This window comes from Oncorhynchus mykiss, chromosome 23, assembly GCF_057628025.1.
Source record: "Oncorhynchus mykiss isolate SJ-2025 chromosome 23, ASM5762802v1, whole genome shotgun sequence".
NCBI lineage: Eukaryota > Metazoa > Chordata > Actinopteri > Salmoniformes > Salmonidae > Oncorhynchus > Oncorhynchus mykiss.
Genome location: NC_143044.1, coordinates 23,112,215 through 23,137,584, shown reverse-complemented (window position 1 = coordinate 23,137,584; position 25,370 = coordinate 23,112,215). Strand labels below are relative to the sequence as shown.

The window sequence follows — 25,370 nt, the reverse complement described above, 5'->3', positions numbered from 1 at the left end:
AGAATAGAATGCTAGGTGTAGGAGTGGGCTGATGTCAGTGTGTAGAGTGGCGCACAGAGCTTGAAGGCATTGGCCAGGGAGGGGAGAGGGGGATAAGCGGGAGAAGAGGGGGGAGCTGGCGGGTGGGCACTGGATGTGGTATAGTGGTTCAGCATTTTGGCTTTTACAGACCACCCCCCCTCCCCAGACACACACATCAAATTCCAGCGAAGACATTTTCCATGTGTTAATCCCTGTACAGGGGGGAGACATGGCGAGTGGACGTCAATCAATGCATCAGTTTCATTAGGGAAACATCCGAGGCGGAGCTGGCGATTGAGGCCACCAAACAAATCATAAACGCAAGTGGAAGACATCTTGGCTGTGCACCAGATGGGGCAGCCAGGCCCCAGTGAAGGGGGCATTCTGGTCATAACCCGGGGAGCGACCTCATTCTCCAAATAAAAGCCTGTTTACATAACACCTCGGTTGCCCTGTGACAGCAGGCAGAGAGGAGAAGAGGAGGAGAGGAGGAGTGAGCAGAGAGAAGAGAGAGATATGGCTGCCCACGGAGGACAAGTCCTATGAAAATGCCACCAGCCTTTCCTCTTTCGTCAAACCAGAGAAGGATACAGGAACAAAGAGGTGAGTTATACCATTGCAGTACACACACAAAAACACATGCATGCACTCACATACATAAACATGCCTCAAACAGCCCACCCCCCGACACACACAGCCCATCCTCCTCACACACACACACACACACACACACACACGCACACACACACAACAGGAAGACCGATCACAGAGCCCCTTCCTGTGTCTCTCTGCAGCTCCTCTCAGCTGTGTCATTCTCTGTTTCCTGTCGGAGCCCACTCCCTCTCAGCCACACCAACCAACCAGAACCCTGTTGATCCACACTAACCAAGACCCCACAAGGGCAGCCCTCTCTGGGGGGAAGAGAACAGGAATAGTGGGGCATTGGTCTCCACTCAGTAACGACGGAGGGCGGAGAAAAACATAAGGCCACTCTGGGAGAGACTACAACACTGTACCTAGGAGGATAAAATCATTGACTAAGCTGGAAAGGACTATTACACAGATCGATCTCCCAGAATTACGGGGCAGGGGGAGGAAGAGAAAGCGAGGTTGCAAGATGTAGAGTAGGAGAGAGAGAGAGAGAGATAGAGAGAGTCATAATAATATGATTCTCCACACTGCTGGACCCAGATCAAAAACCCAGCAGCGGGAGGCCTGTGAAGTCAGATCCTGCGCCTTAAGTGTGTCCGCTTGATAAACATCACACAGGAAGGGGACACTCATTCAGACCTGGGTCAAATAAATACATCCGTCTAAGACTTTCAAATTAACACCTGAACACCTCCCTCTGCAATTGGATCCTGGACTTCCTGATGGGCCGGCCTCAGGTGGTAAAGGTAGGCAACAACACCTCCGCCATGCTGACCCTCAACATGAGTCCCACAGGGGTGTGCTTAGTCCCCTCCTGTACTCCCTGTTCACCCACGACTGCATGGCCAAACACGACTCCAACACCATCATCAAGTTTGCTGACGACACGACGGTGGTAGGCCTGATCACCGACGGCGATGAGACAGCATAAAGGGAGGAGGCTCCACATTGATCTGGTACTGGTGCTCCCTGTATATAGCTCCACACTGATCTGGTATTGGTACTCCCTGTATATAGCTCCACATTGATATGGTACTGGTACTCCCTGTATATAGCTCCACACTGATCTGGTACTGGTACTCCGTGTATAAAGCGCCTCATTGATCTGGTACTGGTAGTCCCTGTATATAGATCCACATTGATCTGGTATTGGTACTCCCTGTATATAGGTCCACATTGATCTGGTACTGGTACTCACTGTATATAGCTCCACATTGATCTGGTACTGGTACTCCCTGTATATAGCTCCACATTGATCTGGTACTGGTACTCCCTGTATATAGCTCCACACTGATCTGGTACTGGTACTACCTGTATATAGCTCGACACTGATCTGGTACTGGTACTGCCTGTATATAGCTCCACATTGATCTGGTACTGGTACTCACTGTATATAGATCCACATTGATCTGGTATTGGTACTCCCTGTATATAGCTCCACATTGATCTGGTACTGATACTCACTGTATATAGCTCCACATTGATCTGGTACTGGTACTTCCTGTATATAGCTCCACATTGATCTGGTACTGGTACTCCCTGTATATAGCTCCACACTGATCTGGTATTGGTACTCCCTGTATATAGTGCCTTATTGATCTGGTACTGGTAGTCCCTGAATATAGATCCACATCACATTGATCTGGTACTGGTACTCCCTGTATATAGCTCCACATTGATCTGGTACTGGTGCTCCCTGTATATAGCTCCACATTGATCTGGTACTGGTGCTCCCTGTATATAGCTCCACATTGATCTGGTACTGGTACTCCTTTATATAGCTCCACATTGATCTGGGACTGGTACTCCCTGTCTTTAGCTCCACATTGATCTGGTACTGGTACTCCCTGTATATAGCTCGACACTGATCTGGTACTGGTACTCCCTGTATATAGCTCGACACTGATCTGGTACTGGTACTCCCTGTATAGAGCTCCACATTGATCTGGTACTGGTACTCCCTGTATATAGCTCGACATTGATCTGGTACTGGTACTCCCTGTATATAGCTCGACACTGATCTGGTACTGGTACTCCCTGTATAGAGCTCCACATTGATCTGGTACTGGTACTCCCTGTATATAGCTCGACACTGATCTGGTACTGGTACTCCCTGTATATAGCTCGACACTGATCTGGTACTGGTACTCCCTGTATATAGCTCCACACTGATCTGGTACTGGTACTCCCTGTATATAGCTCCACATTGATCTGGTACTGGTACTCCCTGTATATAGCTCGACACTGATCTGGTACTGGTGCTCCCTGTATATAGCTCCACATTGATCTGGTACTGGTACTCCCTGTGTATAGCTAGACACTGATCTGGTACTGGTACTCCCTGTATATAGCTCGACACTGATCTGGTACTGGTACTCCCTGTATATAGCTCCACATTGGTCTGGTACTGGTACTTCCTGTATATAGCTCGACACTGGTACTCCCTGTATATAGCTCGACACTGATCTGGTACTGGTACTCCCTGTATAGATCTCCACATTGATCTGGTACTGGTACTCCCTGTATATAGCTCGACACTGATCTGGTACTGGTGCTCCCTGTATATAGCTCCACATTGATCTGGTACTGGTGCTCCCTGTATATAGCTCCACACTGATCTGGTACTGGTACTCCCTGTATATAGCTCCACACTGATCTGGTACTGGTACTCCCTGTATATAGCTCCACATTGATCTGGTACTGGTGCTCCCTGTATATAGCTCCACACTGATCGGGTACTGGTACTCCCTGTATATAGCTCCACACTGATCTGGTACTGGTACTCCCTGTATATAGCTCCACACTGATCTGGTACTGGTACTCCCTGTATATAGCTCCACATTGATCTGGTACTGGTGCTCCCTGTATATAGCTCCACACTGATCTGATATTGGTACTCCCTGTATATAGCTCCACATTGATCTGGTACTGGTACTCCCTGTATATAGCTCCACACTGATCTGGTACTGGTACTCCGTGTATATAGCGCCTCATTGATCTGGTACTGGTAGTCCCTGTATATAGATCCACATTGATCTGGTATTGGTACTCCCTGTATATAGCTCCACATTGATCTGGTACTGGTACTCACTGTATATAGCTCCAAAATTGATCTGGTACTGGTACTCCCTGTATATAGCTCCACATTGATCTGGTACTGGTACTCCCTGTATATAGCTCCACACTGATCTGGTACTGGTACTACCTGTATATAGCTCGACACTGATCTGGTACTGGTACTGCCTGTATATAGCTCCACATTGATCTGGTACTGGTACTCCCTGTATATAGATCCACATTGATCTGGTATTGGTACTCCCTGTATATAGCTCCACATTGATCTGGTACTGGTACTCACTGTATATAGCTCCACATTGATCTGGTACTGGTACTCCCTGTATATAGATCCACATTGATCTGGTATTGGTACTCCCTGTATATAGCTCCACATTGATCTGGTACTGGTACTCCCTGTATATAGCTCCACACTGATCTGGTACTGGTACTCCCTGTATATAGCTCCACACTGATCTGGTATTGGTACTCCCTGTATATAGTGCCTTATTGATCTGGTACTGGTAGTCCCTGAATATAGATCCACATCACATTGATCTGGTTCTGGTACTCCCTGTATATAGCTCCACATTGATCTGGTACTGGTGCTCCCTGTATATAGCTCCACATTGATCTGGTACTGGTGCTCCCTGTATATAGCTCCACATTGATCTGGTACTGGTACTCCTTTATATAGCTCCACATTGATCTGGGACTGGTACTCCCTGTATATAGCTCCACATTGATCTGGTACTGGTACTCCCTGTATATAGCTCGACACTGATCTGGTACTGGTACTCCCTGTATATAGCTCGACACTGATCTGGTACTGGTACTCCCTGTATAGAGCTCCACATTGATCTGGTACTGGTACTCCCTGTATTTAGCTCGACATTGATCTGGTACTGGTACTCCCTGTATATAGCTCGACACTGATCTGGTACTGGTGCTCCCTGTATATAGCTCCACATTGATCTGGTACTGGTACTCCCTGTGTATAGCTAGACACTGATCTGGTACTGGTACTCCCTGTATATAGCTCGACACTGATCTGGTACTGGTACTCCCTGTATATAGCTCCACATTGGTCTGGTACTGGTAGTTCCTGTATATAGCTCCACATTGATCTGGTACTGGTACTCCCTGTATATAGCTCGACACTGATCTGGTACTGGTACTCCCTGTATAGATCTCCACATTGATCTGGTACTGGTACTCCCTGTATATAGCTCGACACTGATCTGGTACTGGTACTCCCTGTATATAGCTCGACACTGATCTGGTACTGGTACTCCCTGTATATAGCTCCACACTGATCTGGTATTGGTACTCCCTGTATATAGCTCCACACTGATCTGGTACTGGTACTCCCTGTATATAGCTCGACACTGATCTGGTACTGGTACTCCCTGTATATAGCTCGACACTGATCTGGTACTGGTACTCCCTGTATATAGCTCCACACTGATCTGGTATTGGTACTCCCTGTATATAGCTCCACACTGATCTGATACTGGTACTCCCTGTATATAGCTCCACACTGATCTGGTACTAGTACTCCCTGTATATAGCTCGACACTGATCTGGTACTGGTACTCCCTGTATATAGCTCGACACTGATCTGGTACTGGTACTCCCTGTATATAGCTCCACACTGATCTGGTACTGGTACTCCCTGTATATAGCTCCACACTGATCTGGTACTGGTACTCCCTGTATATAGCTCCACATTGATCTGGTACTGGTACTCCCTGTATATAGCTCCACATTGATCTGGTACTGGTACTCCCTGTATATAGCTCCACACTGATCTGGTACTGGTACTCCCTGTATATAGCTCCACATTGATCTGGTACTGGTACTCCCTGTATATAGCTCCACATTGATCTGGTACTGGTACTCCCTGTATATAGCTCGACACTGATGTGGTACTGGTACTCCCTGTATATAGCTTGACACTGATCTGGTACTGGTACTCCCTGTATATAGCTCGACACTGATCTGGTACTGGTACTCCCTGTATATAGCTCGACACTGATCTGGTACTGGTACTCCCTGTATATAGCTCGACACTGATCTTGTACTGGTACTCCCTGTATATAGCTCCACATTGGTCTGGTACTGGTACTCCCTGTATATAGCTCGACACTGATCTGGTACTGGTACTCCCTTTATATAGCTCGACACTGATCTGGTACTGGTACTCCCTGTATAGAGCTCCACATTGATCTGGTACTGGTACTCCCTGTATATAGCTCGACACTGATCTGGTACTGGTACTCCCTGTATATAGCTCCACATTGGTCTGGTACTGGTACTCCCTGTATATAGCTCGACACTGATCTGGTACTGGTACTCCCTGTATATAGCTCGACACTCATCTGGTACTGGTACTCCCTGTATATAGCTCGACACTGATCTGGTACTGGTACTCCCTGTATATAGCTCCACATTGGTCTGGTACTGGTACTCCCTGTATATAGCTCGACACTGATCTGGTACTGGTACTCCCTGTATATAGCTCCACACTGATCTGGTACTGGTCCTCCCTGTATATAGCTCCACACTGATCTGGTACTGGTACTCCCTGTATATAGCTCCACATTGATCTGGTACTGGTACTCCCTGTATATAGCTCCACATTGATCTGGTACTGGTACTCCCTGTATATAGCTCCACACTGATCTGGTACTGGTACTCCCTGTATATAGCTCCACATTGATCTGGTACTGGTACTCCCTGTATATAGCTCCACATTGATCTGGTACTGGTACTCCCTGTATATAGCTCGACACTGATGTGGTACTGGTACTCCCTGTATATAGCTCGACACTGATCTGGTACTGGTACTCCCTGTATATAGCTCGACACTGATCTGGTACTGGTACTCCCTGTATATAGCTCGACACTGATCTGGTACTGGTACTCCCTGTATATAGCTCGACACTGATCTTGTACTGGTACTCCCTGTATATAGCTCCACATTGGTCTGGTACTGGTACTCCCTGTATATAGCTCGACACTGATCTGGTACTGGTACTCCCTGTATAGAGCTCCACATTGATCTGGTACTGGTACTCCCTGTATATAGCTCGACACTGATCTGGTACTGGTACTCCCTGTATATAGCTCGACACTGATCTGGTACTGGTACTCCCTGTATATAGCTCCACACTGATCTGGTACTGGTACTCCCTGTATATAGCTCGACACTCATCTGGTACTGGTACTCCCTGTATATAGCTCGACACTGATCTGGTACTGGTACTCCCTGTATATAGCTCCACATTGGTCTGGTACTGGTACTCCCTGTATATAGCTCGACACTGATCTGGTACTGGTACTACCTGTATATAGCTCGACACTGATCTGGTACTGGTACTCCCTGTATATAGCTCGACACTGATCTGGTACTGGTACTCCCTGTATAGACCTCCACATTGATCTGGTACTGGTACTCCCTGTATATAGCTCCACATTGATCTGGTACTGGTACTCCCTGTATATAGCTCCACATTGATCTGGTACTGGTACTCCCTGTATATAGCTCGACACTGATCTGGTACTGGTACTCCCTGTATATAGCTCGACACTGATCTGGTACTGGTACTCCCTGTATATAGCTCCACACTGATCTGGTACTGGTACTCCCTGTATATTGCTCCACACTGATCTGGTACTGGTACTCCCTGTATATAGCTCCACACTGATCTGGTACTGGTACTCCCTGTATATAGCTCCACATTGATCTGGTACTGGTACTCCCTGTATATAGCTCCACATTGATCTGGTACTGGTACTCCCTGTATATAGTTCCACACTGATCTGGTACTGGTACTCCCTGTATATAGCTCCACATTGATCTGGTACTGGTACTCCCTGTATATAGCTCCACATTGATCTGGTACTGGTACTCCCTGTATATAGCTCGACACTGATCTGGTACTGGTACTCCCTGTATATAGCTCCACACTGATCTGGTACTGGTACTCCCTGTATAGAGCTCCACATTTATCTGGTACTGGTACTCCCTGTATATAGCTCGACACTGATGTGGTACTGGTACTCCCTGTATATAGCTCGACACTGATCTGGTACTGGTACTCCCTGTATATAGCTCGACACTGATCTGGTACTGGTACTCCCTGTATATAGCTCGACACTGATCTGGTACTGGTACTCCCTGTATATAGCTCGACACTGATCTTGTACTGGTACTCCCTGTATATAGCTCCACATTGGTCTGGTACATGTACTCCCTGTATATAGCTCGACACTGATCTGGTACTGGTACTCCCTTTAAATAGCTCGACACTGATCTGGTACTGGTACTCCCTGTATAGAGCTCCACATTGATCTGGTACTGGTACTCCCTGTATATAGCTCGACACTGATCTGGTACTGGTACTCCCTGTATATAGCTCGACACTGATCTGGTACTGGTACTCCCTGTATATAGCTCCACACTGATGTGGTACTGGTACTCCCTGTATATAGCTCGACACTCATCTGGTACTGGTACTCCCTGTATATAGCTCGACACTGATCTGGTACTGGTACTCCCTGTATATAGCTCCACATTGGTCTGGTACTGGTACTCCCTGTATAGACCTCCACATTGATCTGGTACTGGTACTCCCTGTATATAGCTCCACATTGATCTGGTACTGGTACTCCCTGTATATAGCTCCACATTGATCTGGTACTGGTACTCCCTGTATATAGCTCGACACTGATCTGGTACTGGTACTCCCTGTATATAGCTCGACACTGATCTGGTACTGGTACTCCCTGTATATAGCTCCACACTGATCTGGTACTGGTACTCCCTGTATATTGCTCCACACTGATCTGGTACTGGTACTCCCTGTATATAGCTCCACACTGATCTGGTACTGGTACTCCCTGTATATAGCTCCACATTGATCTGGTACTGGTACTCCCTGTATATAGCTCCACATTGATCTGGTACTGGTACTCCCTGTATATAGTTCCACACTGATCTGGTACTGGTACTCCCTGTATATAGCTCCACATTGATCTGGTACTGGTACTCCCTGTATATAGCTCCACATTGATCTGGTACTGGTACTCCCTGTATATAGCTCGACACTGATCTGGTACTGGTACTCCCTGTATATAGCTCCACACTGATCTGGTACTGGTACTCCCTGTATAGAGCTCCACATTTATCTGGTACTGGTACTCCCTGTATATAGCTCGACACTGATGTGGTACTGGTACTCCCTGTATATAGCTCGACACTGATCTGGTACTGGTACTCCCTGTATATAGCTCGACACTGATCTGGTACTGGTACTCCCTGTATATAGCTCGACACTGATCTGGTACTGGTACTCCCTGTATATAGCTCGACACTGATCTTGTACTGGTACTCCCTGTATATAGCTCCACATTGGTCTGGTACATGTACTCCCTGTATATAGCTCGACACTGATCTGGTACTGGTACTCCCTTTAAATAGCTTGACACTGATCTGGTACTGGTACTCCCTGTATAGAGCTCCACATTGATCTGGTACTGGTACTCCCTGTATATAGCTCGACACTGATCTGGTACTGGTACTCCCTGTATATAGCTCGACACTGATCTGGTACTGGTACTCCCTGTATATAGCTCCACACTGATGTGGTACTGGTACTCCCTGTATATAGCTCGACACTCATCTGGTACTGGTACTCCCTGTATATAGCTCGACACTGATCTGGTACTGGTACTCCCTGTATATAGCTCCACATTGGTCTGGTACTGGTACTCCCTGTATATAGCTCGACACTGATCTGGTACTGGTACTCCCTGTATATAGCTCGACACTGATCTGGTACTGGTACTCCCTGTATATAGCTCGACACTGATCTGGTACTGGTACTCCCTGTATAGACCTCCACATTGATCTGGTACTGGTACTCCCTGTATATAGCTCCACATTGATCTGGTACTGGTACTCCCTGTATATAGCTCCACATTGATCTGGTACTGGTACTCCCTGTATATAGCTCGACACTGATCTGGTACTGGTACTCCCTGTATATAGCTCCACACTGATCTGGTACTGGTACTCCCTGTATATAGCTCCACACTGATCTGGTACTGGTACTCCCTGTATATTGCTCCACACTGATCTGGTACTGGTACTCCCTGTATATAGCTCCACACTGATCTGGTACTGGTACTCCCTGTATATAGCTCCACATTGATCTGGTACTGGTACTCCCTGTATATAGCTCCACATTGATCTGGTACTGGTACTCCCTGTATATAGTTCCACACTGATCTGGTACTGGTACTCCCTGTATATAGCTCGACACTGATCTGGTACTGGTACTCCCTGTACATACCTCGACACTGATCTTGTACTGGTACTCCCTGTATATAGCTCCACATTGGTCTGGTACTGGTACTCCCTGTATATAGCTCGACACTGATCTGGTACTGGTACTCCCTGTATATAGCTCGACACTGATCTGCTACTGGTACTCCCTGTATAGAGCTCCACATTGATCTGGTACTGGTACTCCCTGTATATAGCTTGAAACTGATCTGGTACTGGTACTCCCTGTATATAGCTCGACACTGATCTGGTACTGGTACTCCCTGTATATAGCTCGACACTCATCTGGTACTGGTACTCCCTGTATATAGCTCGACACTGATCTGGTACTGGTACTCCCTGTATATAGCTCCACATTGGTCTGGTACTGGTACTCCCTGTATATAGCTCGACACTGATCTGGTACTGGTACTCCCTGTATATAGCTCGACACTGATCTGGTACTGGTACTCCCTGTATATAGCTCGACACTGATCTGGTACTGGTACTCCCTGTATATAGCTCGACACTGATCTGGTACTGGTACTCCCTGTATATAGCTCGACACTGATCTGGTACTGGTACTCCCTGTATATAGCTCGACACTGATCTGGTACTGGTACTCCCTGTATATAGCTCCACACTGATCTGGTACTGGTACTCCCTGTATAGAGCTCGACACTGATCTGGTACTGGTACTCCCTGTATATAGCTCCACACTGATCTGGTACTGGTACTCCCTATATATAGCTCGACGCTGATCTGGTACTGGTACTCCCTGTATATAGCTCGACACTGATCTGGTACTGGTGCTCCCTGTATATAGCTCCACACTTATCTGGTACTGGTACTCCCTGTATATAGCTCGACACTGATCTGGTACTGGTGCTCCCTGTAAATAGCTCCACATTGATCTGGTACTGGTACTCCCTGTATATAGCTCGACACTGATCTGGTACTGGTGCTCCCTGTATATAGCTCCACATTGATCTGGTACTGGTGCTCCCTGTATAGAGCTCCATTCTTGTGTGTTTTATTCCTCTCGTGTTACTAGTTTTTTTTTACTAGTTACTAGTTTTTTTTTTAAACTGCATAGTTGGAAAGGGCTCGTAAGCAAGCATTTCAAGGTAAAGTCTACACCTGTTGTATTCGGGCACATGTGACAAATAAAATGTGATTTGATTTGAAATACTTGAGCTATGTTTAATTCATAGACATATCATTTGATTTAGTTGATCAAATTATGATTTACTTCACTTGGTAAAATGGAACCAATGGAGTAGTCCCCAATGTGTAAACTACATGCTAAATCAAGCACACCTCAAATATTTTCAAGTATTGGACAAACACATTGTGTTTGGAGTGTCTTCAATATATATGATGTATGTGTGCGTTGATGGGTGTCTGTGTAGCCGCGTGTAGGGGGGTGAATAATAGTAGATAAAGCCCAGGAGAGGGCTATGTAACAGAGATATGGTCTGTGTTCCAAATAGCAGGGAATAGGGTGCCATTTGTGGCGAAGAACTGGTTGAAACACACACACACACACACACACACACACACACACACACACACACACACAGGAGATCTGATGTTTTCCGTGTATCCGTTGGCAGTTTAACAAACAGTTGGGGAGACCTGACAGAACCGCTGTGATTTGAGTTACACCCATTCACGCACACACACACACACACACACACACACACACACACACACACACACACACACACACACACACACACACACACACACACACACACACACACACACACAGGGGATCTGATGTTTTCTGTGTATCCGTTGGCAGTTTAACAAACAATTGGGGAGACCTGACAGAACCGCTGTGATTTGAGTTACACCCATTCACGCACACGCACGCACGCACACACACACACACACACACACACACACACACACACACACACACACACACACACACACACACACACACACACACACACACACACACACATTTGAGTTCCGCCCTCGTAGGTTAGCTGTCCTGCTGACAGATTGGTTTAATAGCAGTCTAATGTTGAGGGGGTTTGGTCGTAATAAAACAAAAGCTTAACATTTCCACTGACTCACTATATTGCAATTAGTGCCCTGCAACTGCTGCCCTCCAACCAACCGGTTCAATGCTTTAAATACACAGTGATAACTATTAAGCACATCAACACAATAAACGTCAACTTAATTCATGAAGACATTCCTAATACAAGGATTAGCATGGATTCAGTCAGATCTAAACAACTAGAAAGCTCTACAATACACACACAATAAGAGCAAGAGAGGGTGAGCGAAAGAGAGAGAATACAGTGCCTTGCGAAAGTATTCGGCCCCCTTGAACTTTGCGACCTTTTGCCACATTTCAGTCTTCAAACATAAAGATATAAAACTGTATTTTTTTGTGAAGAATCAACAACAAGTGGGACACAATCATGAAGTGGAACGACATTTATTGGATATTTCAAACTTTTTTAACAAATCAAAAACTGAAAAATTGGGCGTGCAAAATTATTCAGCCCCCTTAAGTTAATACTTTGTAGCGCCACCTTTTGCTGCGATTACAGCTGTAAGTCGCATGGGGTATGTCTCTATCAGTTTTGCACATCGAGAGACTGAAATTTTTTCCCATTCCTCCTTGCAAAACAGCTCGAGCTCAGTGAGGTTGGATGGAGAGCATTTGTGAACAGCAATTTTCAGTTCTTTCCACAGATTCTCGATTGGATTCAGGTCTGGACTTTGACTTGGCCATTCTAACACCTGGATATGTTTATTTTTGAACCATTCCATTGTAGATTTTGCTTTATGTTTTGGATCATTGTCTTGTTGGAAAACAAATCTCCGTCCCAGTCTCAGGTCTTTTGCAGACTCCATCAGGTTTTCTTCCAGAATGGTCCTGTATTTGGCTCCATCCATCTTCCCATCAATTTTAACCATCTTCCCTGTCCCTGCTGAAGAAAAGCAGGCCCAAACCATGATGCTGCCACCACCATGTTTGACAGTGGGGATGGTGTGTTCAGGGTGTTGCTTTTACGCCAAACATAACGTTTTGCATTGTTGCCAAAAAGTTCAATTTTGGTTTCATCTGACCAGAGCACCTTCTTCCACATGTTTGGTGTGTCTCCCAGGTGGCTTGTGGCAAACTTTAAACAACACTTTTTATGGATATCTTTAAGAAATGGCTTTCTTCTTGCCACTCTTCCATAAAGTCCAGATTTGTGCAATATACGACTGATTGTTGTCCTATGGACAGAGTCTCCCACCTCAGCTGTAGATCTCTGCAGTTCATCCAGAGTGATCATGGGCCTCTTGGCTGCATCTCTGATCAGTCTTCTCCTTGTATGAGCTGAAAGTTTAGAGGGACGGCCAGGTCTTGGTAGATTTGCAGTGGTCTGATACTCCTTCCATTTCAATATTATCGCTTGCACAGTGCTCCTTGGGATGTTTAAAGCTTGGGAAATCTTTTTGTATCCAAATCCGGCTTTAAACTTCTTCACAACAGTATCTCGGACCTGCCTGGTGTGTTCCTTGTTCTTCATGATGCTCTCTGCGCTTTTAACGGACCTCTGAGACTATCACAGTGCAGGTGCATTTATACGGAGACTTGATTACACACAGGTGGATTGTATTTATCATCATTAGTCATTTAGGTCAACATTGGATCATTCAGAGATCCTCACTGAACTTCTGGAGAGAGTTTGCTGCACTGAAAGTAAAGGGGCTGAATAATTTTGCACGGCCAATTTTTCAGTTTTTGATTTGTTAAAAAAGTTTGAAATATCCAATAAATGTTGTTCCACTTCATGATTGTGTCCCACTTGTTGTTGATTCTTCACAAAAAAATACAGTTTTATATCTTTATGTTTGAAGCCTGAAATGTGGCAAAAGGTCGCAAAGTTCAAGGGGGCCGAATACTTTCGCAAGGCACTGTATCTGTCATCACTATGGGCCTGTCTAACAACATCTCCACACCACAATTCAGTGTCCCTGTTTCAAAAGAACATATTTTAAACCCAGTCCATGCAGTTTGCTTTTACTTTACAAGACGTCGTAAAGGGAGACCGAACGTTCCTCAAAGTGCCCGTATGTGAAAACCACAATAGTCATTTTGTGGTCCATAACCTCTATCTCAGTATCACTAGCATTTCCGAATGCTATTTCAGTTGTACTATTGTGACATGTTACGCCATCATAGTGTGCATAATATGGCGTGATGTCAATATTGTAATGCTTGCGTCATATCCATGTACAATTATTTATACTGTATTTTAGGGTGCATTTACACATGTATCATTACTAGAAGTAGGCTATCATATATTGTGGTAGTTTTGGATACTAAAAAACATAATTCGATGTCTCGCATACATACAGTACATCATCCAATCAATAGATCGGTAAATCCACTGAACTAGAATGAGTTTACTAGTCAAATTACCAATGTCAGATGTTCCAAGCCTGTTCCACACATTCTATTTCTAGTGGTAGATCAGTAACATCCGTACCATAGAGTCCTGGGTGTTTTCATTATGCTGACACAAATCCAAGACGGCGTAGCCGTCGGACATGTGTATCAGATCAAATCAAATGTATTTATATAGCCCTCCTTACATCAGCTGATATCTCTAAGCCCCAAACAGCAAGCAAGGCAGGTGTAGGAGCATGTTTGTCTTGTCCCGTCTGGTCCCATGTAAATAGTTGGTGGTACGAATCTGCTATTTTTATCTAAATTGTAATTATTTCGCCACTATGGCCTATTTATTGCCTTACCTCCCTAACCTTTCTACATTTGCACACACTGTACATAGATTTTTCTATTGTGTTATTGACTGTACGTTTGTTTATTCCATGTGTAACTCTGTGTTTTTGCTTTTGTCGCACTGCTTTGCTTTATCTTGGCCAGGTCGTAGTTGTAAATAAGAACTTGTTCTCAACTGGCCTACCTGGTTAAATAAAGGTGAAATTATTATTATTATTATTTTTTTTATTCTGTTGCAAAAAGTTCCTTAAATGGAAGCAAACCGAATGAAACAGGGAGGGACCTACCTGAATTTGTCCAATGGAAACACTTGTTTTGCTCTGTTTGCTTCCGTTTGGTTCTTAAACGGTAAACGTTTTCTGTGAATTCACTCCGGTACTGATTCTGTTAAACAGAGGAGAGCTCAGCTTGGACCCCATTGGTCACACTCTGTTACCCATGGGACCTCACAGCTGGAACTCGCTGCTAATTTGCCATGGTTAGACTTGTTTTCTTTACAGAGAGACCTGCGTCATAAAATACTAAAATATTTGAAAACCGAGAGGCGAAAAGTATGAACTATGGGATATTCTTCCCATCAAACAACTTTTTTTTGTCCAAACCTTGCCGTTGAAACACTAACCACTTTGATTATGCATTCAAAGCTGTTTCAACAAGATTACACACTCAAACAGATACAAAGGAATGTTTTTCTTTGAAAGTTGTGCATTCTACCAACCTGGCACCTGATCGCCCCTATAGTGACACAACACACTGATGTGTCCAATAGACAGACACCTTATGTCTGACGTTTAAGCAGTTACAAATACCTTAACTTTGTGACAGAAGAAATGTAACAAATGAAATCTCCTGGCTAATGATTCAATGAATTCTGCTGATGATAAAATATTTTGTATATATACATCAGTTATATAACCATCCCTGCTGGTTCCTTACTCTGATTGGTTTCCCCTAGGTACAGATCTAGGATAAGCCTCCCCTCCCCCAATCCTAACATTAACCATTAGTGGGGGAAATGCTAAACTGACCCAAGGTCAGCAACTAGGGGCCAACTTCACCCTACTCTTCCTCCCTCATAGTGAAGTTCCGTCTGCACAACTAACACACACTCATGACCACAGAGGACATAGGACTGTCTGTCTGACAATTAGGTCAGAGCATCACACAGATGCCACCGCCACACAGCCATTGGTCAACTTAAAAGCGACATGATTGGCTGGAAATATGATCACACGCCATGTTGACTCTCGATGGCCGCCAGTAGCATTTTGAAATCAAAAGATACTGAACCAATAGAATTAGAGGTAGGACCCCCAAAAATGGATGAATGAATGAACAAACAAATATGCATGTGAATGAATAAGGACTGTCTCAGTCTGTGTCCTACCTGGGGGCAGTCTTTGATGTAGTGGCCCTTGTTGAAGCAGAGGTGGCATAGGTAGTTGGGCGGGGGTCTTTTGCTGGGCTTGCGGGGCTCTGAGGAGAGGGAGAGGTCGGAGAAGTGGTCCGTCAAGGAGTTGAGTCCGTCAACAATGTTGTTGAGCGAGTCGTATGGCGAGACATTTTTATATACCCTGTTATTCAATGCCTGGAACAGGGAGAGACAGGAAAACATGGTTGGCATATTGCGCAGGGGAAAAAACATGACAAGAAATGTAGAATAAAGGAAGATATGAAAACTAGGTGATGATGCCTTTATTGTAGTAACTTAATGCAAAGTTTGAAGTGCTGCCTGTTCTTCCTAATGGATTTCTTATTCCATTAGGTGTTTCTGAAGAACACCTGCAACTCCCCTCTATCATGCTTACAGAGTAGTTTGACAACCTATGGATACATGATACCACTAATGAAACAATATGGATTTTTTTTTTGCATTTGCGATGCTGTTGAGTTTAATCACCAATTTCCGTTGACTGTCCTATTCCCTCTGTCTTTTCTCTCGTTAAATTCAGCACATCTGGTGCTCAGTCCAGCTGTTGCTTATGAACTGGAAAAGTACTGGGGATGCCACAAAGGAAGACAGGACTTTAGAGAAGGATGACTTACAGTAAACAAGGAGAGAGAGAGAGAGAGAAAGGGAGACATGGTGTTCATAGCCTGGTCCCAGATCTGTTTATGCTGTATTGCGTGACAATGGCTAGATAGGAGTTGGCAAGACAGCACAAACAGATCTGAGACCAGGCTGTTATGTTCCCAGATCTGTTTGAAGTATCACGCCATGAGGATGGTTTGTGGCTCACTCTGAGAAGTTGTGCCAGTCAATTGTTGCGTGAGATTGGTGCTCCAGTATCTGCTTAATGCACTCTGAATATCAATTTCCATTAGCAAACTGAAGTAGAGAATACATTTTTAAAAACCTTTTTATTCAATTTGTCCTCCATTTGAAATATTGGCATAGAAGTGACAATGAATTAGGTAAGTAGGTTCAACCTCTGTTTACGGTGAGGGACAGGAGTTTTTCCTGCATATGACATGACCCTTGTAATAGGGCCCAGAGTTTTTCATGACCATGAGACCTAACCCTAATTTCTAGGCCTATTTAAAGCTTTTCCTAAGAAAAACTCCAGGTCCTAGTTATGATGACCTCTCCTCTTCAATGTACTGTTAAAACTGAGACATGGAAGGAATCCAAGCTCTATGGCAACACTGTCAGAGTTATGGAAAGTTACTGGAGTCTTTGTGAATGACATCTCTCCTTGGGAGAACTTACGTTGTTATTGTTGATGTCTTATGTTGCATAGCACAGAAATCGTACACTCAGTGTAGCAGAGGTCGGCCCTAGCCCGGGAGGCAGCTCAAATCAACTCTTATCAGCTCCTGTGTGTGTGTGTGCGTGCGTGCAACCGTTTGTGTGTGCGTGTTCATTTACTAGATTCTACCCTGGATAAATAAAATATTAGCTTTCTATCTTTCTTTATGTTTTCCATGGCTTTCCATCTGCCATTGATTTTCTACACTGCCTGTTGATATTCTGCTATTGTTCTTCCTTGTGGAAGTTGCCAGTTCTATCTGACAAACATATTATGCCACATTATCTAGGGCCAGGAGTGTTTACTGACAACGTGACCCGATCAGGAAAAAGGGCCATGGTCAAGTGGTGGGAAAAAAACTCCTGGCCCTATAGACACAGAATTGTATAGATAGTGTACACTGTATATACAGCTTTCTGTGCCTTGATATGCCTTACTAGCAAATCAGTGAAGACAGGTCAACCATACAGTACATTAGCCATTATATAAAGTGACCATAGAGCCCCTCTCTTCCCCTCTCCTGCCTCATATACTATGAGGCAGCGAGTTGCCAAATTGTCCCCCCGTGGACACCTGATGGGGATTGAGCTACCCTTTGGGCCCTGGTCAAAAGTAGCGCACTATAAAGGTAACAGGGTGCCATTTGGGATGCATTACTCACCTCATCTGAGTAAGTGGCTGAATTCACAGATCCACGGGTGAGCTGTACCCACCAGAGGGAAACACTGCTGTTTGGTTGCATCCCAAATGGCATCCTATTCCCTATATAGTGCACTAGTTTTGAACAGTGCTCATAGTAGGCAAGAATGATTTTTGGACACAACTGTTGATCTACTCTATTTCTCCAATACAAATAGTTTAAGTGATCATAGTAGCATCTACCACAGGATTGCAAGCAAGGAGATCAGGGGTAATCCAGTGTCTTGTACAATATTAAATATGGAACATAATCTTCAGCCTGGAATCCAGGCCTGTTTTGTGCCAACACTCAACTCCTTGTCACTCCGTGTAATACAAGTAATATAAATACTGCTCATCTCTGTTCACAACCACTCATTGTCCTCACATCATAACCCCTTAAAGGCCTAATGCAGCCATTTTCATATCAATATCAAATCATTTCTGGGTAACAGTTAAGTATCTTGCTTTAATAGATTTCCATTAAAATGGGCAAAAGTAGCTTTTTAGCAAAATACTATTTCTCAAGCAAGAATTTAGCAATGACTCTTTAGGAGTGGTCTATTAACCAATTTACCACATGGTGATGTCACCGTAGAAAGATGAAAATCCTGTCCATGCCAACCTGCTGATTAGAAGATCCTGTGTGGATTGTATTTTGAACCAGCAACTATCAGGAAATAACATAGCTTTTTTTTAAATCAAATCTTTTTTGTCATTAAAACTTGTTTTTCAGCCACTCCACAAATTTCTTGTCAACAAACTATAGTTTTGCCAAGTCGGTTAAGACATCAACTTTGTGCATGACACAAATAATTTTGCCAACAATTGTTTACAGACAGATTATTTCACTTAAAATCCACTGTATCACAATTCCAGTGGGTCAGAAGTTTACATACACTAAGTTGACTGTGCCTATAAACAGCCTGGAAAATTCCAGAAAATTATGTCATGGCTTTAGAAGATTCTGATAGGCTAATTGGCTTCCTTTGAGTCAATTGGAGGTGTACCTGTGGATGTATTTCAAGGCCTACCTTCAAACTCAGTGCCTCTTTGCTTGACATCATGGGAAAATCAAAAGAAATCTGCCAAGACCTCAGAAAAAAAATGTAGACCTCCACAAGTCTGGTTCATCCTTGGGAGCAATATCCAAACACTTGAAGGTACCACATTCATCTGTACAAACAATAGTACGCAAGTATAAACACCATGGGACCACGCAGCCATCACACCGCTCAGGGTGGAGACACGTTCTGTCTCCTAGAGATGAGCGTACTTTGGTGTGAAAAGTGCAAATCAATCCCAGAACAACAGCAAAGGACCTTGTGAAGATGCTGGAGGAAACAGGTACAAAAGTATCTATATCCACAGTAAAATGAGTCCTATATCGACATAACCTGAAAGGCCGCTGAGCAAGGGAGAGGCCACTGCTCCAAAACCGCCATCAAAAAGCCAGACTACGGTTTGCAACTGCACATGGGGACAAAGATCATACTTTTTGGAGAAATGTCCTCTGGTCTGATGAAACAAAAAAATGAACTGTTTAGCCATAATGACCATCTTTATGTTTGGAGGAAAAAGGTGGAGGCTTGCAAGCTGAAGAACACCATCCCAAACGTGATGCACAGGGGTGGCAGCATCATGTTGTGGGGTGCTTTGCTGCGGGAGGGACTGGTGCACTTCACAAAATAGATGGCATCATGAGGTAGGAAAATGATGTGGATATATTGAAGCAACATCTCAAGATATCAGTTAGGAATTTAAAGCTTGGTCACAAATGGGTCTTCCAAATGGACAATGACCCCAAGCATACTTCCAAAGTTGTGGCAAAATGACGTAAGGACAACAAAGTCAATGTATTGGAGTGGCCATCACAAAGCCCTGACCTCAATCCAATAGAAAAAGTGTGGGCAGAACTGAAAAAGCGTGTGAAAGGAAGGAGGCCTACAAACCCAACTCAGTTACACCAGCTCTGTCAGGAGGAATGGGCCAAAATTCACCCAACTTATTGTGGGAAGCTTGTGGAAGGCTACCCAAAACGTTTGACCCAAGTTAAACAATTTAAAGGCTATGCTACCAAATACTAGTTGAGTGTATGTAAACTTCTGACCCACTGGGAATGTGATGAAAGAAATAACAGCTGAAATAAATCATTCTCTCCACTATTATTCTGACATTTCACATTCTTAAAATAATGTGGTGATCCTAACTGACCTAAGACAGGGAATATTTACTAGGATTAAATGTCAGGAATTGTGAAAAACTGAGTTTAAATGTATTTGGCTAAGGTTTATGTAAACTTCCAACTTCAACTGTATGTTTACAGTGTTAGTTTCATCAGATGTTGTACGATATGATATAAACACAGAAAAAACTGCATTTTGACAGCACTGGGCCTTTCATTTATTACCTATTTTATTTGATGAGACACTGGCTAGGTTTCTATCCAATTTGCGACAGATTTTCATGCTCATATTCTAAAATATACATGAAAATAATATGCTCATTTTCCCACCAGAGATGCTTCCATCAAATTGTAATTTTGAGGATAAAAAAGCTGTGTGTGATGACGTAGTGCACATAAAAATACATTTTGCGTTTAAATTCCCATGTACCAAATAAATAATATAGTTAAATTGGTTTTCCTCGCATTTTCAAATCTACTGATGGTTTTGTCAGAAACATTTCTGATTTATAGCGTGGCACGTAGCCAAGCGGTTAAGAGCGTTGTGCCAGTAACCAAAAATTTGCTGGTTCAAGTCCCTGAGTGAATTAGGTGAAAGAAATCTGCCCATGTGCCCTTGAGCAAAGTTTTATCCTATTTGCTCTGGATCAGAACATTGATCATAATTTCTCTGTGCACTTTCACCACCCTGTGAAGTTCATCATAACTTATTTCATCTGTAGCCTAATGAACTGTGTGCTTTCCCGAGTCGTAGTGGGAGGACCACACACCATATCATCTCGTGATTCAAGTTTACTTCAATATGATGGTTATTATATCAATATTTGTCCATAAAGGTGTTTCCACCGACATTTCTCACATATGACATTTTACAGACACTTTACAGACATTGTCTAGTGTATTTGGTTTTGTCGACATTTGGAAAGTTTACCGACAAATTTGCTGTTTCCATCAGGCCTGTCGTGACATTTTTGATCTGTACTTTTAAAAAGGTTGGATGGAAACCTTTAAGTCAGTGACAACGTTTAAGTCAGTGACAACAACAGAAACAAATGCACATTACTCATCCCAACATATCAAGCCTCTGGAATGGGTTGTTGTACTTGGTGTTGCATTGAGGTTTAGAAAAAGATCCCCCTCTGCTTCAACTGTTTCCAGACTGTGTGTGTGTGCGCACGTGTATGGGTGTATGGGTGTGTGTGTGTGTGTGTGTGTGTGTGTGTGTGTGTGTGTGTGTGTGTTTTTGCAAGACATTACTCAAGGGGGATCGTAGGATTGTATGACACTACACAATGGGTTTTAATGTATGAAAACCACACCCATATCTCAGAGGCCTGGTTTATGTTAAATGGCTGAAAAGCCTCTATAAAAAGTATACAATGGTAGGAATAGTAGTATTAATGTAGTATTCACTGTAGTATCTACAGCAGTATACTGTAGTATTTACAGTTGACTATAGTATAAATACTGTAGCAATTACTGTAGTGTTTTTGAGGACAGTAGTGTACTGTAAAATGTACTGTAGTGTTTTTGATGACAGTAGTGCACTGTAATAGTTACCGTTGTGTACTGTAGTATTTACTGTAGTGTTTTTTCAGATTGTAGTACGGTATACTGTAGTGTTTACTGTAGTGTTTTTGTAGACTTGTATACTTGTATACTGTAGTATTTACTTTTTGGGGACATTACTGTAGTATTTGCTATAGTGCTTTCATGTATTATCTTTGAAATATAAGTGGGGGGCTTTCTCCTTAAGAAACCTTACTGGAGAAATATTAAAAGAGCACATTTTCCATAATCTGTAGGTAGGTAGGATTCGGTTCTGAACGGAGACTTCAGAGCTTCTGCTATTTTCTATAACCGGTAGGGAACACAATATATGGTCTATACTTGGCATGTAGATTTCTCACTTACTGGTGGCACAAATTGGGATATGGGGAAGGGGAATGGGCAGGGTATTTGCAAATGAAATGCTGTAGTATTTACTATATTTAAAACAATGTAGTGTTTTTTGTGCATAATACAATAGTATTTATTATAGTATTCTACAGTATACTGCAAAATGCTATTCTAAGTACTACACATTATTGAGGGATACTACAATGTGTAATATAGTATTCTACAGCTTACTACAGAATTCTATAGTAATTACTGTACTATTCTATAGTAAACTGTAGTATTTTTATGTGGGTAGCTAGGTTTCCATCAACCCATGTTTAACTCTGTTGATGGTCTCTCGCCAACAGCGCACAGATACAGTGCAAAGAGTACAGGATGGTTATTCTATCAACAAACGCTCCAAAAAAGTTTCCACTGCCAATTGTGCATGATCTATTTGACAGACAAACCAATTATCCATCCGTCTGCATGTTTTGTTCTGTCGACATTTAGGAGAGGTACCGACAATTACACTGTTTCCATCAGGCTTGTCATTCGTTTTTTTTTTTATCAGACAGGTACTTTACTTGCATAAAAATGGTTGGAAACATGTTTTATGATTACCAATATAATACTTTTTTTAATGAAATTAAGGCCTCTCTCTCTCTCTCTCTCTCTCTCTCTCTCTCTCTCTCGTGCATTGAAGGCATGTTTTCCTGTAAATATCCATGATGACATAAATATAGAAAGTGTTAAACAAGTCTTGTTTAACACTTTGTTGTTTCTATAGAACCGTATGTACAGATACAGCGCTTTGACAAACCCTTCGCAATAGGCATTTCTGCGCGCTACTAACGTTAAACCTGAAGACCTCTCTCTCTCTCTCTCTCTCTCTCTCTCTCTCTCTCTCTCTCTCTCTCTCTCTCTCTCTCTCTCTCTCTCTCTCTCTCTCTCTCTCTCTCTCTCTCTCTCTCTCTCTCTCTCTCTCTCTCTCTCTCTCTCTCTCTCTCTCTCTCTCTCTCTCTCTCTCTCTCTCTCTCTCTCTCTCTCTCTCTCTCTCTCTCTCTCTCTCTCTCTCTCTCTCTCTCTCTCTCTCTCTCTCTCTCTCTCTCTCTCTCTCTCTCTCTCTCTCTCTCTCTCTCTCTCTCTCTCTCTCGAGCACATCAGCATGCAGACCACAGACCCAGATGCGTCACGCTCCTACGTGTGGCACGCTCGAGTCTGGCCTTGCCTGCACAGAACATTGAGTCAAAACAATCGCCTTTAAAACCGCCTAAACCGAGTCAAACACTTCTCTCAAAGTGTTAACATTTTAACAGCCAATTGAAAGGCACATATAACTTTGCTGGAGTGATTCTGCTTGCTTTGGAGCGTTTAAAACGGTTATAGTCCGTGTTTTACACTTCAAGAACTAGAACCGGTGCTTCTTGTCATTCCATCCCTGGTTATTGCATTAATTTAATAAATAGTCTCCTTTTTTGTTTTGTTGCCATAAAATTGCTAAAATTGTGCATGCTGAATTCTCCATGTTGCACTCAGGTTTGTTACTAAATGAACGTTATTTCTGTTTGAATATGATCGAATCAGATATTGCCGTAATAGGTCTGAAAAGTTGATGAGCACGTATTTCTGTCAATATTCGTAATATCCATTGCGGTTTTGTGTAGGCTACCAGAATAGTCAATGTGGCAAACCCTCGAACATTTTGCAAAACAGCGTTCGACATACGATAGGATGTATGCAAATAAAAACAGATCGTAGGCTATTAACTATTCACTTAACGTGGCAATAGACTAAACATTTAACAAACAGACGGTTCAGTCTCTAACCTCATTCCGCTGGTGCTGAAAAAAATTGTTGAGATAATTGGAGTTGAGGGACGAGCTCACGTCCGCGGCGGGAGTCTTGCAGTAGTTCAACTCCGGGTGGGACGAGTTGGGTTCGGGTCTAAAGGCGTCAAAGGCGCTAGTTTGGTGGGTGTCTTGCAAAGAGAGATAGACCCAATTCAGTAGCTGCGCAGGCTGGTACACGGAGGCACTGGTGTCTATGGCAGACATCAAGCTCATCTTTCAAATGGGTACACTAGCTCTTCCACCGCCGCTGTGTTTCTGTATTACTCTCAACTTTCGGAAATCTTGCTTGCTCGCTCTTTCTGAACTTCAACGGATTCACAGCTTTCTTTACCCCCACCAGGCCGTGACAATCTTTCCTTATTCCTCTTCTCGTAAGGACCCTATATCATGCTGGGAGCCTAGTCCCAGTTTTGCCGTTACGCAAAAGTCATTGCTCTAACATGTCAGTATAAAAAGTTTTCAGCCGCTACTAAGAGCCCGTTATCTCCCTTTATTTGCAGTGGGACAACCACCCGGAGTCTCATTGGATATGCAACGCACACTTGGGGTGCGTCATGACGCACGCAAGCAAATGAGGGTTTTAATTCACTACGTACAAAACCATTTTTTCTCTCGCTCTCTACCTTGTTTACTTGATGCCTTTTGAATCTCTGCAGGGTTCACTGTTTACTTTTGATATTGTGAAATAAAATATTTTGTATCAAAATAAAAAAAGTTCGAGTTTTAATTTATGTGAAAACGTATTTAACTTTTCCGTTAGATGCTTTGTTACCTGGTTCATTACTGGATCTTTAACCAGGAATTTCATTGGTTTAGAATGATTAATATTAATTGACGCAAATCAGTTGCTAGGATTTTGTAGGTACCCTAGGTTTATTAGCTTAGATATTTTCTAGCTTCAAAAGGTATAAGTGTCCATCAGTCTGCCTTCAGGACAGATCATACTGTAGCACTATTTCTGCTGCTTCTTTGGTGTTAAATGGCATTGTAAATTGTTTGGACAAAGGCAGCATTGTGCTGCCCTTTTCACAGACCTGTTGAAGGCTTTCCACTCTGTTGACCATTCATTATTAATTGTAGACTTTCTGAAATTGGCCTGGGTCGGGCAGCCTGCAATTGGTTTGAAACTGACATACTGGACACAATGTGTTTCTTCCTATGGTGTTAAGTCAGGTTTCCTTGATATCACTGTCTAAAGGTCTCCACC

At 43.4% G+C, this 25,370-nt stretch overlaps 1 protein-coding gene and 1 non-coding gene across 3 annotated transcripts in view; both read right to left on the bottom strand.

Moving 5' to 3' along the window:
- The window catches only part of LOC110502603 (zinc finger CCHC domain-containing protein 24), a 70,328-nt gene extending 45,606 nt beyond the window's left edge, over window positions 1-24,722 (bottom strand). The window contains exons 1-2 of one of the 2 annotated variants that reach the window (XM_036960232.2): window positions 24,140-24,722; window positions 16,207-16,407 (exon numbers count right to left, since the gene is read on the bottom strand). In XM_036960232.2, coding sequence (XP_036816127.1) covers window positions 16,207-16,407; window positions 24,140-24,376 — 438 coding nt within the window. In that variant the 5' untranslated portion in view covers window positions 24,377-24,722. The remainder of the gene's footprint in view (window positions 1-16,206; window positions 16,408-24,139) is intronic. The other variant, XM_021580774.3, reaches the window with a different exon arrangement.
- Window positions 22,171-22,223, bottom strand: LOC118943948 (U7 small nuclear RNA). The gene has a single exon (XR_005039293.1). It is a non-coding gene; the product is annotated as a U7 small nuclear RNA (small nuclear RNA).
- Window positions 24,723-25,370: the final 648 nt, after the last annotated feature.